This window comes from Raphanus sativus, chromosome 4 (assembly GCF_000801105.2).
Source record: "Raphanus sativus cultivar WK10039 chromosome 4, ASM80110v3, whole genome shotgun sequence".
Lineage (NCBI taxonomy): Eukaryota > Viridiplantae > Streptophyta > Magnoliopsida > Brassicales > Brassicaceae > Raphanus > Raphanus sativus.
Window position 1 is genome coordinate 43,558,522 of NC_079514.1, and position 18,216 is coordinate 43,576,737.

The 18,216-nt window shown below is 37.5% G+C and overlaps 3 protein-coding genes and 2 pseudogenes across 3 annotated transcripts; 1 reads left to right on the top strand and 4 right to left on the bottom strand.

The window, feature by feature from the left end:
• Positions 1–79: 79 nt before the first annotated feature.
• On the bottom strand, positions 80–1,844 carry LOC108848249 (40S ribosomal protein S6-1). Its single transcript, XM_018621564.2, has 6 exons — positions 1,707–1,844; positions 1,553–1,617; positions 1,135–1,192; positions 933–1,041; positions 559–831; positions 80–473 (listed from the first exon to the last, which is right to left on the bottom strand). Exons 1-6 carry the CDS (start codon positions 1,710–1,712, stop codon positions 232–234), a joined length of 753 nt encoding a protein of 250 aa, XP_018477066.1. The 5' UTR covers positions 1,713–1,844; the 3' UTR covers positions 80–231.
• A 413-nt stretch (positions 1,845–2,257) lies between these two features.
• LOC130494645 (galactinol synthase 1-like) lies at positions 2,258–4,305 on the bottom strand (annotated as a pseudogene).
• A 2,099-nt stretch (positions 4,306–6,404) lies between these two features.
• On the top strand, positions 6,405–7,593 carry LOC130511372 (GTP-binding protein SAR1A-like; the record flags this gene model as incomplete). Its single annotated transcript, XM_057008330.1, has 4 exons — positions 6,405–6,596; positions 6,749–7,127; positions 7,196–7,325; positions 7,454–7,593. Coding segments are annotated over 2 exons (513 nt in total), but the record flags the coding sequence as incomplete, so codon positions are not given.
• A 612-nt stretch (positions 7,594–8,205) lies between these two features.
• LOC130511679 (40S ribosomal protein S6-1-like) lies at positions 8,206–9,971 on the bottom strand. The gene is made up of 6 exons (XM_057009055.1): positions 9,834–9,971; positions 9,680–9,744; positions 9,262–9,319; positions 9,059–9,167; positions 8,685–8,957; positions 8,206–8,599 (listed from the first exon to the last, which is right to left on the bottom strand). Exons 1-6 carry the CDS (start codon positions 9,837–9,839, stop codon positions 8,358–8,360), a joined length of 753 nt encoding a protein of 250 aa, XP_056865035.1. The 5' UTR covers positions 9,840–9,971; the 3' UTR covers positions 8,206–8,357.
• Positions 9,972–10,384: 413 nt separating this feature from the next.
• LOC108849334 (galactinol synthase 1-like) lies at positions 10,385–12,432 on the bottom strand (annotated as a pseudogene).
• Between the last annotated feature and the right edge of the window lie 5,784 nt (positions 12,433–18,216).

Consider the following 18,216-nt stretch of genomic DNA (forward strand, 5'->3'; position numbering starts at 1 on the left):
AACTTCACCTCTTACAATTTGAGTTGCGAGTTGGAACATTTTTATTGTGAATACGAGTAATGAAAGAGGAACCAAGAAATTGAATTTAAAATAGTCTTTTTAACTAAGAGCATAAATCAAGAAACACAAGTCCAAAGTAGGTGGTGTTACACCCATGTCATGGATGTAACAACTGAAACAAGAACTCGAAGTAACTCCGCGAGATAGAAATCAAAACTAGAAATGTGATTCTCAAGCAGTAACGGAAGGCTTGGCAGCAGCAGAAGAGAGTCTAGACCTCTTCTTTGCCAAACTTTCACTCCTCTTCTCACGTTGTTCCTTCAACCTTGAGGCAAGAAGCTTCTGGTACTCAGCAGCATCAGAGTTAGCCTTAGCAATCCTCTTCTTCTTGTCGGCGATTCTAGCTCTCTTCCTCTGAAGGGTCAAAGGAGTCACAAGCCTCTGGATCTTGGGGGCTTTGCTCACTTCCTTACCTGTGTTTACCAATCCCCCAAAGAAGTTTCAGAGAACCATTATTCTAAAATCTCAAGATTGTGGTTTTTGATTCTCTTTCTTTACCTTTCTTGTTTGTGAACTTGCGGCGGTAAGTGTTGACGTACTTCCTGACATCATCATCCTTGGTGAGGTTGAACAGTTTACGGATCTTGGAAGCTCTCTTGGGCCCCCTCATCCTCGGCTTCTCGGTATCGGTAAGCCCGGGAAGATCCTTCTCACCCTTCTTGACAATGACAAGGTTGAGAACAGAAAGATCTTGGCTGACAATGCAACCACGAACAGACTTTCTTCTCCTCTCTCCAGTCCTCCTTCCATGACCTCTGAAGCAAGGAGTTCCTGCTCAGAACATAACAAACTAATGTAAGAAGTCTACATTAAAAAAAAAAAAAAAAACAAAGATTTAAGCTTTGTAAAGGAGGAAAAGATGATTGATTTACCTCGGTGAAGCAAAAGGCGAACACGTCCTGGAGTCAAAACTCCCTGCTTCATTGGGAAACCTTGCTTGTCACACCCACCCATGATCTTGAAAACGTATCCCTTGAACTCCTGCAAAAAAAAAAAAAAAAAAAAAAACAGAGTTTCACAGTTTGCTTCGATTAATCATGAGAGATTAATCAAGAAGATAAGATGAAAGTGCACCTCGCCCAAAGCATCTCCACTGACTTCTTGGGAGAGTCTCTTATCATAAAGAGCACGGCTGCATCAAGACAGATGTCAAAGCTCAATAAACTAATAACCATAGACCATAAAATTTTAATATATAAATATGTTTGTATTCAGACATGAAACATAGGAGAAGGTTCAAGTAACATCTTCAAACATGTATCAAGCTCAAAACATCCATAGATCAAAAAGACTAACTAGGATCCAGACAATGCTATTGGTCGGTCGGAGACAAGAAACTTAATTTCTGTAATGAAACAAATCATATGGTCTGTTAAGCAACTATAAGAACAAGATACGAAAACTAAATGAAGTGAAAATGTACTTATGTTCACTAGAAACTAGACCTAGAATTTTCACAGTATCATCATCAATCAGAGGAGAAGGCTCTTACAGTTTCTGGTCATCGTCGATCTCGAGCTTCTTCTGGCAACCAGTGGTTGGATTCGCGACGTTTAACTGAAACACGGAGACATAGAGAACAAAATGAGCAAACGAGAAGTCAATGAAAATATAAGACGCTCATTGCCTGCCGTCACTAAACGTACCTTCATCTTCGCTGAGCCACAAGAAGATTGACGGCTTTGGCAATCGACGACGCTTTTTAGGGTTTTCTACGCTTGCAAAGCCATCAGCAATTTATATGAAGGAAAATTTTTAAGGTTTATTTGGTTTGTATTCTAATGGGCCGTTTGGCCCAATAAGTTTAGTTTTCTGTTCTAAACAAATATTCTTTCCATTTTTAGTTAGTGGAGATACTCTTAATTTAGTTTTATAATATTCAAAATTGATAATCACAAAATGATTGCTGAATATTAAATATGTTTTGTTGATATACAATAGATGAATTGATTTCGATCGTTCGTTTGTATGTATTTTTGAGCTAGTTTTGTTAACTATCATGGTGTGATAGTATAACTCATAAGGGGGAGAGCAGATTTCAAAACCATATATCTATGTACAGCGTAATGGACAGTGATCATCAAATGTTTATTTTGGAGTTAAAAGATGTAATTAATGAGCTCGCAGGAAAAAAAAAAGAAAAGAAATGAAAGTATGAAACTAATCGAATTCGTTTGAAGATTTTGAAGTGAGATATGATAGATTGGATCGCAAATAGTAATTTTGATATTTTCTATAACATCTTATCAAACTTGTTTAAGTTTGTGTATCTATTCTTGTACACTATTTTGTTGAACTATTGTAATCACTTAGTTCCATTAATGAAAACTTTGGTGCCGAAAAACAAAAAGAAACTATGAAACTATGCTAACTTTGACTGCCGTTCTCACGGTTATTATCTGGCAAGCCTTGGCCTGAATGGCTTTAACATTTTGTCACTTCGTTGATACATGAATCTACATTTGGCTGAAGCAAACTTTCCCATAGTTCTCGTAGGTTTCTTTGATCCCGGTCCTCCTTCAAGAAATGATTCACAAATTCCCCAAATGCTATAGCACAAAGCATGGCGGCAGCAAGAAACAAAACCATCTTTACTGACTTCTTGGGAGAGTCGTCTCTTACCACGGCTGCATCAACAAATGTCAACCTCAATAACTAGTAATAATAGACCATAAAACTAGTATTAAACTATTATACATGTATGTTTTTGTGTAAATACGAAGCTTAGTTATAATATCGAACACGGAAGAAGATTTCAAGACGTGCTATGATTAGAAGAGCAATAGTTACGTAAACCTAACACGAAAGCTACAAAATAAGAGCGTGAAGATGAACTAAAAAGGTAAGAGATCTTACTGTTTCTGCTCATCGGGCTTCTTCTGGACCAGCGTCTGTCCAAGACTGATGGATGCCCTAATCAAAACCAAAATATGTACATTAATTAGGTGGATGAATTTTAAAAATAAAAATTTAGCTTAATATTTTTTTGATAATTCTTGTCTGCCCTACTCCACCGCTTCTTTTGCTTCTCCTACGGACCGGGCTTGCTTCTGGTCACCAGTAGTCGGATAGGCGACGTTAAACTGAAACAAGGCAACATGAACATGCGTAGCAAATGGAAATATAGAATCTCATCGTCCCTAATGGTGTACCTTCATGTTCTCAGGTACATGTTCAGAAAGTCCTGCACCATGAAATCCCACAACTTAAAAAACAGAGCAAGAAAACAGAGAAGATCCAGTCAGATCACTTAGTTTTATCTCTTACCTGTTCAGCGAAAGGAGTTGGGGGAGTGATCTTTAAGGTTCTTAGCAGATCCTCGTAAGTATCTAGGCCGGGTTCGAACACGAACATACCGGCGTTGAAGTAAAGAGCCGGTGGTTCTCCAAGCTCCGCCCTCGGCAACTGAACTTTCTTAGGACATTATTGTTGGCAGTACCCGATCTTGTACTGCGGCGTGTGGCTCCATGTCTTCTCGCAGAAACAGTCCATCACCGCGTAGAAATATCCATCAGGGAGATCGAACAAGTGATCGATGTTTTCGTAAACTTGAATGTCACCGTCCAAATATATCATTTTACTGTACTCCACAAACTGCACATTAACACAAAACAGAGCATTAGCCCCTTCTACAAGCTAGGTTATATAACCAAAAAAAGGGAACGGTGTATTGTGTGAGTACCTTCCAGATACGGAGTTTGGAGTAGTTGATGACGTAATAAGCCATGGCAAACTGAGTTTGGTTCTCGGGTGGGTAAACGGGCTCGATCTCGCGGACAATGCAACCTTGTTCCACAAGTATGCGACGGTGCTCCTCTGGGACGTCTGGTAATACAGCCACAACGAGTGGATACGCTGACTTGACTTTTCTTAGTCCTTTGGCTAAACCTACGACTCCTTTCACGTAGTCACCGTTTCCAGCCAGAAATGTTACGTAGGCTCGATCACCGTGGACTGGTGGTGGCGTTTTTGTTATTGACACAGCGGATTTAACGGTGGGGGTTTGTGTAAGCTCCGTAGCCATGTGGGAAGCACGTGAGTTTAGAGGATGTTTGAGAAAATGTGATGAGAGAAGAGTATTTGTTGGTGTTGTTGTTGTCTTCCTTTGTGTGTTAGTAATGTGCTAAACAAGGATTTTTATAAGCGCTAGGATTAGTTGTCATCATGAACTCTAGAGCGTAGACGTGTAAGCTTAAGTTCTGACGGTGGTGATTGGCAATTGGTGAGAGTTCTGGAAGTGGGACTAACGGGAAGGTTATTACTGAAAACGCTAGAAGCAGCTACGGTGTTGTGAGAAATAGAAGATTGGTTATTCCCTGTGGCTGGATGCATTGGATATTCTTGTAGTCCTAAACATCAGTTAAAGTTAGTTCGTCCGAATAGTCTAGGTTATGTTATTGGTGTTTTTTCGGCACTTGGCTATGTTAGGTTAAATGGATAATCTACCAAATGGCTTATACTTGGCTATGTTAGGTGCAAAATTAAACAAGTGAGACGACTATGATTTGTTACTAGCTGTCTATGTAAGAAAAAATTGATTTGTAACAAGTCTTTTAATTATCCTTCACTCAGATTGGGCTTCTAGTTAACAAACCGTATCCCTAGAAAAGCCCAAGTGAACCGATCATCATCTTTGAAACTCGTGGGCGATCTGTTAAAATAGTAAACCAGTAAAAAAAGAGAGGGGGGTTTTGTGCTCTGGTGAGTCTAGATGCTTAAACCCGTGCTTAGTGATCTTAAAACCATATTATTACTGTCGAACCCCCATCTTAAAACCATGTGTACATTTGACTCTAAAGTCTGAAGTTCAAACGTGTTTTGTGTTGCAAAAGTTGACAAAAAGAAAATAGAATGAGACTAACGAGAGTCTGTCTGCCAAAAGTGTCGGTTGAGGTTGGACTTTTACCTTGATCATCGCCGGTCGTCTTTGATTTTGGTTCCTTATTATTCATCTGCTTCCATTATTGTATATGTCGTTTACTCCACTTTTTCTTTTATTCCTTTCATCACAAATCTTTGCATTTAGGAGATATTATATTCCGACCATTCAAAGTCAACTCCCACAGTGTCCGAGTTTAGGCGACATGCATTACATTTACTTCCAATTTTTTAAATTTTACCTTTCACGTACGGTTAATGGAAGACCTCTGATCTTTTTATACTGCAATGATAAACTCCTACGAATTCCGTTCATTTTCTTTTTTCTTATACTACTAACTTGTTTTTATGGAGTTACGCATATCTCCTCGTAGCATTTTCTGACATATTTATATACACACCTTTTTTTATGGAATTCCTTATTTTTTATTTCTTTTTAAACAATGGTCATGAAACTAATTTTGAAAGTATTTTATTACTCTGAACTATTCCTCCAATAGAGATGCTAAAACATTACTTTCCATTATCTTTGTAAAGTAAACTGTATAAATTGTATACAAAGTTTAAATACCATTTTGTTCGATCCTTGAAAAAAAACACTTATTAATGTAACTTATATATTTTCTTTTATATTAAAATCTGAACACTCAATGGTCCTGCTGGTGTATTATATTTTCTTTTATATGCAAACCTGGACACTCAATAGTCCGGCTGCTGTATTATTTGCTATAACGATTAAATATATGTTACGGTTAAATTCTTTTGAATTTAAAGTTTTGATAATGGGATGTTCTTTTAGAGAATATCATATGCACAGGCTCTATCAAAGACTATATATGTGATACATTGAACTTAAAAAGAACGTACAGAGTACGTATTTTTGGACCATACATATACGTCTATATGGGTGCGTTGACGAGGAAGATGCTAAAATATGGATTTTTCTGTGGTCATGAATTCAGAGTTTAGAACCACATGCATGCTTTATTGTTTAAAGTTCGAACCCCTCACTAGAGAGGATTCTCCTCTGCGTCATCATCTTTGCGTCATCGCTTCTACGCCATGCACAATAAATAATTGTAAATAGTTTATAGTTTCCACATATATAGATTCAAAATATTTTCCTGTTCTTTTAAAGGAGATGTAGACGATGCAAGTTTTCAAAAAAAAGGAGGAGATGTATACGAGTTCGTGACCTAAAAAACGGATCCATCAACAAGAGATACAAATACAGTCAATTATATTCATCAGCCATGTTCCCTTTAGAGGCTTATCTATTGGAAGGCCCTATAATATATAAATGTTTTGTTTTGATTTTGGGATTGACCTGTATGATAGAGATTTTCGTTGGTGGCTTATATGTTATGTCGCATCGCATCAGATAGGAATTAGACATAACTAGAGACAAAAAGAAAGAGGCTTTGCATATGAATATGACAGAATTATGATTGTTATTACTGTGAACACAAAGCTTATTGTTCCATTATCTAGATGTTAATGTATTGGTTGAAATTTTGGTGGAACAGAGATTGGTGCAGCACCAGCCGACGCAGCATCCAACGTCTGAGGAGCTTAGCATTGGCAAAATCAAGTTCAAGGCTTTTGATTTGGGCGGTCATCAGATTGCTCGCAGGGTCTGGAAGGACTACTACGCCAAGGTAATTCTCCAGTGAATAAAAGCTTTTTCGATAAGCATAGTAGAATTATAGTCTCTAACTCCAAATGTCTCTCAACTCATTTAAGCTTCTTCAATGGTAAGATTTATGAACAGTTAGTTTCAATGATTTATACTCCTTTTTTTTCCTTGTAGGTGGATGCTGTGGTGTACCTAGTGGATGCATACGACAAGGAGAGATTCGCAGAATCGAAAAAGGAACTGGACGCACTTCTCTCAGACGAATCTCTAGCCACCGTCCCCTTCCTCATCCTGGGAAACAAGATAGACATACCGTACGCTGCATCAGAAGACGAGCTCCGTTACCATCTCGGCCTCTCCAACTTCACCACGGGAAAGGGCAAAGTGAACCTAGTCGATTCCAACGTAAGACCACTGGAGGTTTTCATGTGCAGCATCGTCAGGAAGATGGGTTATGGCGAAGGCTTCAAATGGCTCTCTCAGTACATCAAGTAACCAAAGCCACCAAGACTCCTCTCCAACACATGGCGTTATTATTATTGTTAAACATCAAGTAAGTTTTCTATAAATCCCGTTTTGTATCTTGTCTTGCATGTCTTAAATATATGTTCAAACATGCAGGGCTTAAGAGAACAGGTAAGAGTTGCAGGTTAAGATGGCTCAACTACTTGCGACCAGATGTTAGACGAGGCAACATCACTCTCGAAGAACAGTTTATGATCCTCAAACTCCATTCTCTCTGGGGCAATAGGTATGTTACCAAAGATGCTAATGTAAATACTTGCTTCCCCATTTACTAGTTAACATTTTCATAGAAAATATTTATTTTTGTACGTTTGTTTATATTTGTTTGTTTATTGTTTTCTTAAAACATGAAAGGTGGTCGAAGATTGCACAGTATCTACCGGGAAGAACAGATAATGAAATAAAGAATTATTGGAGAACTCGTGTGCAAAAACAAGCTAAACACCTTAGATGCGATGTTAATAGCAATCTTTTCAAGGAGACAATGGAAAAGGTTTGGATGCCTAGACTAGTTGAAAGAATCTTGCTCAGTCTCTGATCAAGTGGCTAAGGTGAAGCAAAGCATTTTAGATACTCTGAACACTGTAAGACAGTTCCGCGCAGAGCTTGAAACAAGGGAAAAGAATCTGGAAGCTTCGTTAGTCGAAGTTGACGCCTTGGGTATGTTTATGAATCAAGATCTACATGATTTTCTTGATATCATCATCTTTTGTTCATACTATTTAGGTTTATAACTTTTGGTTGATGAAACAGGGGAGAGGATATTGGGAATCAGCCAAATCCTCAACAGTAATTTGGTGTAACGTATAAGTAAAGAGTGGTTTGAACTTCGAGAAACAAAAAATTATCAGCAACCACCTTTGCACCCGTGGTGGTAGAGTTGCGTGCTCCACAAGAACGGTTCTTCCTTAAAAATATATTAGGTATTCTTCTTTTTCAGTATTTCAGATTTGCAAGACTGTTTCCTACTGATGACTGCTCATTTTCAGTAGCTCAGAACGTTTGTATGTTTGAATGGTTTATTCATAACTTCACCTCTTACAATTTGAGTTGCGAGTTGGAACATTTTTATTGTGAATACGAGTAATGAAAGAGGAACCAAGAAATTGAATTTAAAATAGTCTTTTTAACTAAGAGCATAAATCAAGAAACACAAGTCCAAAGTAGGTGGTGTTACACCCATGTCATGGATGTAACAACTGAAACAAGAACTCGAAGTAACTCCGCGAGATAGAAATCAAAACTAGAAATGTGATTCTCAAGCAGTAACGGAAGGCTTGGCAGCAGCAGAAGAGAGTCTAGACCTCTTCTTTGCCAAACTTTCACTCCTCTTCTCACGTTGTTCCTTCAACCTTGAGGCAAGAAGCTTCTGGTACTCAGCAGCATCAGAGTTAGCCTTAGCAATCCTCTTCTTCTTGTCGGCGATTCTAGCTCTCTTCCTCTGAAGGGTCAAAGGAGTCACAAGCCTCTGGATCTTGGGGGCTTTGCTCACTTCCTTACCTGTGTTTACCAATCCCCCAAAGAAGTTTCAGAGAACCATTATTCTAAAATCTCAAGATTGTGGTTTTTGATTCTCTTTCTTTACCTTTCTTGTTTGTGAACTTGCGGCGGTAAGTGTTGACGTACTTCCTGACATCATCATCCTTGGTGAGGTTGAACAGTTTACGGATCTTGGAAGCTCTCTTGGGCCCCCTCATCCTCGGCTTCTCGGTATCGGTAAGCCCGGGAAGATCCTTCTCACCCTTCTTGACAATGACAAGGTTGAGAACAGAAAGATCTTGGCTGACAATGCAACCACGAACAGACTTTCTTCTCCTCTCTCCAGTCCTCCTTCCATGACCTCTGAAGCAAGGAGTTCCTGCTCAGAACATAACAAACTAATGTAAGAAGTCTACATTAAAAAAAAAAAAAAAAACAAAGATTTAAGCTTTGTAAAGGAGGAAAAGATGATTGATTTACCTCGGTGAAGCAAAAGGCGAACACGTCCTGGAGTCAAAACTCCCTGCTTCATTGGGAAACCTTGCTTGTCACACCCACCCATGATCTTGAAAACGTATCCCTTGAACTCCTGCAAAAAAAAAAAAAAAAAAAAAAAACAGAGTTTCACAGTTTGCTTCGATTAATCATGAGAGATTAATCAAGAAGATAAGATGAAAGTGCACCTCGCCCAAAGCATCTCCACTGACTTCTTGGGAGAGTCTCTTATCATAAAGAGCACGGCTGCATCAAGACAGATGTCAAAGCTCAATAAACTAATAACCATAGACCATAAAATTTTAATATATAAATATGTTTGTATTCAGACATGAAACATAGGAGAAGGTTCAAGTAACATCTTCAAACATGTATCAAGCTCAAAACATCCATAGATCAAAAAGACTAACTAGGATCCAGACAATGCTATTGGTCGGTCGGAGACAAGAAACTTAATTTCTGTAATGAAACAAATCATATGGTCTGTTAAGCAACTATAAGAACAAGATACGAAAACTAAATGAAGTGAAAATGTACTTATGTTCACTAGAAACTAGACCTAGAATTTTCACAGTATCATCATCAATCAGAGGAGAAGGCTCTTACAGTTTCTGGTCATCGTCGATCTCGAGCTTCTTCTGGCAACCAGTGGTTGGATTCGCGACGTTTAACTGAAACACGGAGACATAGAGAACAAAATGAGCAAACGAGAAGTCAATGAAAATATAAGACGCTCATTGCCTGCCGTCACTAAACGTACCTTCATCTTCGCTGAGCCACAAGAAGATTGACGGCTTTGGCAATCGACGACGCTTTTTAGGGTTTTCTACGCTTGCAAAGCCATCAGCAATTTATATGAAGGAAAATTTTTAAGGTTTATTTGGTTTGTATTCTAATGGGCCGTTTGGCCCAATAAGTTTAGTTTTCTGTTCTAAACAAATATTCTTTCCATTTTTAGTTAGTGGAGATACTCTTAATTTAGTTTTATAATATTCAAAATTGATAATCACAAAATGATTGCTGAATATTAAATATGTTTTGTTGATATACAATAGATGAATTGATTTCGATCGTTCGTTTGTATGTATTTTTGAGCTAGTTTTGTTAACTATCATGGTGTGATAGTATAACTCATAAGGGGGAGAGCAGATTTCAAAACCATATATCTATGTACAGCGTAATGGACAGTGATCATCAAATGTTTATTTTGGAGTTAAAAGATGTAATTAATGAGCTCGCAGGAAAAAAAAAAGAAAAGAAATGAAAGTATGAAACTAATCGAATTCGTTTGAAGATTTTGAAGTGAGATATGATAGATTGGATCGCAAATAGTAATTTTGATATTTTCTATAACATCTTATCAAACTTGTTTAAGTTTGTGTATCTATTCTTGTACACTATTTTGTTGAACTATTGTAATCACTTAGTTCCATTAATGAAAACTTTGGTGCCGAAAAACAAAAAGAAACTATGAAACTATGCTAACTTTGACTGCCGTTCTCACGGTTATTATCTGGCAAGCCTTGGCCTGAATGGCTTTAACATTTTGTCACTTCGTTGATACATGAATCTACATTTGGCTGAAGCAAACTTTCCCATAGTTCTCGTAGGTTTCTTTGATCCCGGTCCTCCTTCAAGAAATGATTCACAAATTCCCCAAATGCTATAGCACAAAGCATGGCGGCAGCAAGAAACAAAACCATCTTTACTGACTTCTTGGGAGAGTCGTCTCTTACCACGGCTGCATCAACAAATGTCAACCTCAATAACTAGTAATAATAGACCATAAAACTAGTATTAAACTATTATACATGTATGTTTTTGTGTAAATACGAAGCTTAGTTATAATATCGAACACGGAAGAAGATTTCAAGACGTGCTATGATTAGAAGAGCAATAGTTACGTAAACCTAACACGAAAGCTACAAAATAAGAGCGTGAAGATGAACTAAAAAGGTAAGAGATCTTACTGTTTCTGCTCATCGGGCTTCTTCTGGACCAGCGTCTGTCCAAGACTGATGGATGCCCTAATCAAAACCAAAATATGTACATTAATTAGGTGGATGAATTTTAAAAATAAAAATTTAGCTTAATATTTTTTTGATAATTCTTGTCTGCCCTACTCCACCGCTTCTTTTGCTTCTCCTACGGACCGGGCTTGCTTCTGGTCACCAGTAGTCGGATAGGCGACGTTAAACTGAAACAAGGCAACATGAACATGCGTAGCAAATGGAAATATAGAATCTCATCGTCCCTAATGGTGTACCTTCATGTTCTCAGGTACATGTTCAGAAAGTCCTGCACCATGAAATCCCACAACTTAAAAAACAGAGCAAGAAAACAGAGAAGATCCAGTCAGATCACTTAGTTTTATCTCTTACCTGTTCAGCGAAAGGAGTTGGGGGAGTGATCTTTAAGGTTCTTAGCAGATCCTCGTAAGTATCTAGGCCGGGTTCGAACACGAACATACCGGCGTTGAAGTAAAGAGCCGGTGGTTCTCCAAGCTCCGCCCTCGGCAACTGAACTTTCTTAGGACATTATTGTTGGCAGTACCCGATCTTGTACTGCGGCGTGTGGCTCCATGTCTTCTCGCAGAAACAGTCCATCACCGCGTAGAAATATCCATCAGGGAGATCGAACAAGTGATCGATGTTTTCGTAAACTTGAATGTCACCGTCCAAATATATCATTTTACTGTACTCCACAAACTGCACATTAACACAAAACAGAGCATTAGCCCCTTCTACAAGCTAGGTTATATAACCAAAAAAAGGGAACGGTGTATTGTGTGAGTACCTTCCAGATACGGAGTTTGGAGTAGTTGATGACGTAATAAGCCATGGCAAACTGAGTTTGGTTCTCGGGTGGGTAAACGGGCTCGATCTCGCGGACAATGCAACCTTGTTCCACAAGTATGCGACGGTGCTCCTCTGGGACGTCTGGTAATACAGCCACAACGAGTGGATACGCTGACTTGACTTTTCTTAGTCCTTTGGCTAAACCTACGACTCCTTTCACGTAGTCACCGTTTCCAGCCAGAAATGTTACGTAGGCTCGATCACCGTGGACTGGTGGTGGCGTTTTTGTTATTGACACAGCGGATTTAACGGTGGGGGTTTGTGTAAGCTCCGTAGCCATGTGGGAAGCACGTGAGTTTAGAGGATGTTTGAGAAAATGTGATGAGAGAAGAGTATTTGTTGGTGTTGTTGTTGTCTTCCTTTGTGTGTTAGTAATGTGCTAAACAAGGATTTTTATAAGCGCTAGGATTAGTTGTCATCATGAACTCTAGAGCGTAGACGTGTAAGCTTAAGTTCTGACGGTGGTGATTGGCAATTGGTGAGAGTTCTGGAAGTGGGACTAACGGGAAGGTTATTACTGAAAACGCTAGAAGCAGCTACGGTGTTGTGAGAAATAGAAGATTGGTTATTCCCTGTGGCTGGATGCATTGGATATTCTTGTAGTCCTAAACATCAGTTAAAGTTAGTTCGTCCGAATAGTCTAGGTTATGTTATTGGTGTTTTTTCGGCACTTGGCTATGTTAGGTTAAATGGATAATCTACCAAATGGCTTATACTTGGCTATGTTAGGTGCAAAATTAAACAAGTGAGACGACTATGATTTGTTACTAGCTGTCTATGTAAGAAAAAATTGATTTGTAACAAGTCTTTTAATTATCCTTCACTCAGATTGGGCTTCTAGTTAACAAACCGTATCCCTAGAAAAGCCCAAGTGAACCGATCATCATCTTTGAAACTCGTGGGCGATCTGTTAAAATAGTAAACCAGTAAAAAAAGAGAGGGGGGTTTTGTGCTCTGGTGAGTCTAGATGCTTAAACCCGTGCTTAGTGATCTTAAAACCATATTATTACTGTCGAACCCCCATCTTAAAACCATGTGTACATTTGACTCTAAAGTCTGAAGTTCAAACGTGTTTTGTGTTGCAAAAGTTGACAAAAAGAAAATAGAATGAGACTAACGAGAGTCTGTCTGCCAAAAGTGTCGGTTGAGGTTGGACTTTTACCTTGATCATCGCCGGTCGTCTTTGATTTTGGTTCCTTATTATTCATCTGCTTCCATTATTGTATATGTCGTTTACTCCACTTTTTCTTTTATTCCTTTCATCACAAATCTTTGCATTTAGGAGATATTATATTCCGACCATTCAAAGTCAACTCCCACAGTGTCCGAGTTTAGGCGACATGCATTACATTTACTTCCAATTTTTTAAATTTTACCTTTCACGTACGGTTAATGGAAGACCTCTGATCTTTTTATACTGCAATGATAAACTCCTACGAATTCCGTTCATTTTCTTTTTTCTTATACTACTAACTTGTTTTTATGGAGTTACGCATATCTCCTCGTAGCATTTTCTGACATATTTATATACACACCTTTTTTTATGGAATTCCTTATTTTTTATTTCTTTTTAAACAATGGTCATGAAACTAATTTTGAAAGTATTTTATTACTCTGAACTATTCCTCCAATAGAGATGCTAAAACATTACTTTCCATTATCTTTGTAAAGTAAACTGTATAAATTGTATACAAAGTTTAAATACCATTTTGTTCGATCCTTGAAAAAAAACACTTATTAATGTAACTTATATATTTTCTTTTATATTAAAATCTGAACACTCAATGGTCCTGCTGGTGTATTATATTTTCTTTTATATGCAAACCTGGACACTCAATAGTCCGGCTGCTGTATTATTTGCTATAACGATTAAATATATGTTACGGTTAAATTCTTTTGAATTTAAAGTTTTGATAATGGGATGTTCTTTTAGAGAATATCATATGCACAGGCTCTATCAAAGACTATATATGTGATACATTGAACTTAAAAAGAACGTACAGAGTACGTATTTTTGGACCATACATATACGTCTATATGGGTGCGTTGACGAGGAAGATGCTAAAATATGGATTTTTCTGTGGTCATGAATTCAGAGTTTAGAACCACATGCATGCTTTATTGTTTAAAGTTCGAACCCCTCACTAGAGAGGATTCTCCTCTGCGTCATCATCTTTGCGTCATCGCTTCTACGCCATGCACAATAAATAATTGTAAATAGTTTATAGTTTCCACATATATAGATTCAAAATATTTTCCTGTTCTTTTAAAGGAGATGTAGACGATGCAAGTTTTCAAAAAAAAGGAGGAGATGTATACGAGTTCGTGACCTAAAAAACGGATCCATCAACAAGAGATACAAATACAGTCAATTATATTCATCAGCCATGTTCCCTTTAGAGGCTTATCTATTGGATGGCCCTATAATATATAAATGTTTTGTTTTGATTTTGGGATTGACCTGTATGATAGAGATTTTCGTTGGTGGCTTATATGCAGTGGCGGACCGAGGAAAATTTATTACCGGTGTCAAAACATAAAATTCATTGTCAAGAACAAAAACAAATGGGTTCAAGCTTAATAAATCTATAAGCTATAAGGAAAAACTAAAAATTTATGGGGTGTCAATTGAACCCCCTAAGTTGCATGTAGGTCCGCCACTGCTTATATGTTATGTCGCATCGCATCAGATAGGAATTAGACATAACTAGAGACAAAAAGAAAGAGGCTTTGTATATGAATATGACAGAATTTCGAGCGTGTAAGTTAAAAAGATTGTGGGTTCTACTTTTGGTACTTCTTATGATTTCGATATGTCGTAAACGTCTTTTTATGGCCTTATTGAAATAAACAGAAAATATCATTTCAGCAAAATAAATCAATATGAAAGAGAAAATAGACACAAAAGACTGACTTCAGTAAGGAAAAAAGTTTATTTGTGGTATCATATAATCAAGTATCCAATGGATGTAATGTCAATTCACTGAGTCGGGTGCTTCAAAAGAAAAAAAAGTTGGTTTCTTCACCAAAGTCTGAGATACTGATACAACCCAAATCTAACCTATATTGGGATTAAATGGACACGTCGTTACTTGTGTGTGTTTTGTCGTAAGCTGAAAGTTAGAAGCAGACAAGTGTCAGTTAAATCCATTGAGATCTGATTCACTTGTCAGGTACATACACTTAATCGAGAGTGTTGCTTTCCCAAGAACTATGGAGGCTACTATTTATGTGCCTTTGTGTATACTGTGTTTACTTACTTTACTTAAACTCTTTTTACTTTAACTCATGATTTTAGTATTTTTTTTCAACACCTTTTTTTAATTTTTAGTCGAGTGGATCGCTCTGATATGTAAGCATCAAATATACACGTTAATACTTCTTGTGTTCAAATGTTTTAAATTAGTATAATGTCTGATCATTGGCTAGATGATTCTTATATAGATGTTTTTGGAGTTATTAATGCTCTTATATTCTTACTTTAATCATACATGTATTCAAAATTATGTAAGACATAATTATTTTTGTAAGTAATGTGAAACTACATTTGTTCTCGCTTCTCAGCTGTCTATACATATTTAATGTTTTATTATGGCGATCTTTTCTTCCACTTGAACTTTTTAAAAATTACTACTCCTTCCATTTCATACGAAGTATTGTTCTAGAGAAAAAATTTCGTTGCAAAGTAAGTGTTGGTTTTTGTATTCCAATGCATAATTTATTAATTTTATTTTCATGTTTATTTTTTATAGGTTAAAATATGAATAGGTCTATGGATAATGATGTTTTTATATTGAAAGTATACAAAATTAAATGATTTCTTAATATGTGTGTCTCAATCTAAAACGACACTTAATATGAAACGGAAAAAGTAATAATTAGAGATTGCAACTTTGCGAGTATTATTGTTCCCCTTATGGCACGTTTTAGCAAGAAAACATTTGTTTTGTTCTTTTGAAAACAGCAAGAAAACATGTGTTGTGTAATTCTTCATACATTTACATAGCTTTATTAATCTCAACGTACGATAAATTGTTGTTGAAAATAACTCAGAATGTCTTTCCGTTTGTGTAAATATACGCATATAAATTGTGGTGATGGACAAAGGAAAGACGTCTCTCTGACTACTCCACAATCTTAAGACAAATTCAATGTAGTAAAATTATAAAGCAACGTCCTTAACTAGCCTAACTCCATTTCTCATTTGACTTTGCTTCAATGTCAATGGTCCAATGTTATTCAGCTGCACACAAAATTTGTATATTAATACTTCATTTTTCTTTCTAATATGTACTCAAAGTTCATTCCATCGTAAACTAGTTTTAAGTACTCGCCATGTTGAATTTGTTTACCGAGTAATTACTCAAAGTAATCTGAAAGTTCTATATGGAAAACTAGTATTTATTTATTCGTTGGAAAAACAAATTTCTATCTGTTTCTCTTCCGTAATAAAGTGGAACCAAGGAAAATACATTAAGATCATTCTCAATTTCTTAAAACATAAGCATATTTTTTCCACGTCGTGCACAAAGCTTGGTCAGTTTCCATCCACAATATTCTGGTAAAAATAAAAGCAGTGGACACTTATATTTTTTACTAGCCATTGATTCTACCCCATAGTCTTGTAGGAATAATATCATTCATAAAAAAACTACAGAATATGTTGAAAATGTCACAGATAATCTCACCCACCTAAAAAGGAAGCAGATTTTTTTCTCTCTCCTCCAACTTTTCTCTCTCGACGACCTTGGAACACCTCTTGTTGCAGCTCCGGCGTTGGTAGCGCGTGCGAGCGCGTGACGACGTCGGAGGCGTCCGGCTTTAACATCTGTTCATCTTTTCTTTGCTGCTACTCGATCCCCTCCATCTCTCCCGATATGCTTGCGTTTTCTGGTTTAGGGTTTTGCTACAACGGCGGCTCCGCTTGTGATGAGCGTATCTCCGGTGGTTTATCCTCTTTTTCTGGTATCGTGGCGAGGCTGTAGATGTGGTGAGTCGTTGTGGTAGTCGGATTTTAAGGTATTGTGAGGGCATCGTTTTCTCTGTCGATCTCCTCCGGATTTTAAGGTTTGGTGTCGATGTTGGTGTATGAGATTTTAAAACAGGATCTACCCTCTATTTCTTCTCTGGCTCAAGCAGTAGTGGCCATTGAGGAGGGGTACGTGAGGCTTAGTTGCGGCTGTGGCTTGGCGTCTTGTTCAAGCGTGGGAGTGTTGCCTCTGTTCATTGGAGTCAACTCCGGTGGTTGTTGATACTTGATGGTCAGAGTCTTTTGCAACTCAACCTTAGTTCTGAGAAGATTGAAAGGAGATAGTTGTATCTGGAAGCGAAGGCTTCATTGTTTGTCTTGGTCGATTGCCGCCTATGGTGAGTGTGATAGTCCTGGATTTAGAGTGGTTCTTATCCAAGTTCCGGCTGTGAATAAAACGGGTGCGGGAAGCTTTGATAGGCTTCGCCGTGGGGTGATGGTACGTATGAGGAGTGTAGAGAGCCCTCTCAAGGTCCAATGGCGAGTTGTAGTTGGGATTGAAGGGTGTATACAGCGACGGTTAAGGATTCCAACCTCTCTCGATTCGGTTGATGTGTTTGGTGATGTTCGGGTGCTTCTAATCTATCTCCTTGATCTTCTCATCTTGTGTAAATTGTGGATGAGTCCCCATTAGGTAAGCTCGTCTTTGAGTGCAAGGTTAATCACTCCTCGTCTGAAGTTATGTTTTACTTTTCTGCCTCTCGACACTTGTTCCTTTGTCTTTGTTAATTTGTGATATGTTCTTCTTTTGGCTCCGGGTGGTATTTGTTACCTCGCTGGCTTTTGTTTCAAAAGATAGGAAATACCTCTGTGTAAAACGTTGTTTGATCTAATATTAATCTACCAGATGACAAAAAAAAAATGTTGAAAATGTCACAGATATGGAAACTCGAAAGAAATACACAAAAAAATCAGAGATTGATGAAATTATTGTAAAACAAAGGTAATCGATAATAGGCCATAAACTTTAATCCTATCCTTTTAGACAAATTAGATGAATGTATATATATTATAATTACAGAAGTGATCTGAGTTTAAGCTAGAGTTTCATGCCTCAAGCTATAAACTGTGAAGCCCCATTTTCTTTTCTTAGTTTTTGTCCTTCATATAACAAAATGAAGAAAATGAAATGGTGATTAGAAACAATATTTGATTGATAATTATTCAGAAGGAATCACTCATTTTAAACCGGATAACAAATATACAACAAGTCAACAACTTAAGGCACTATGGGTCTAACTGGTGACCATCTCGGG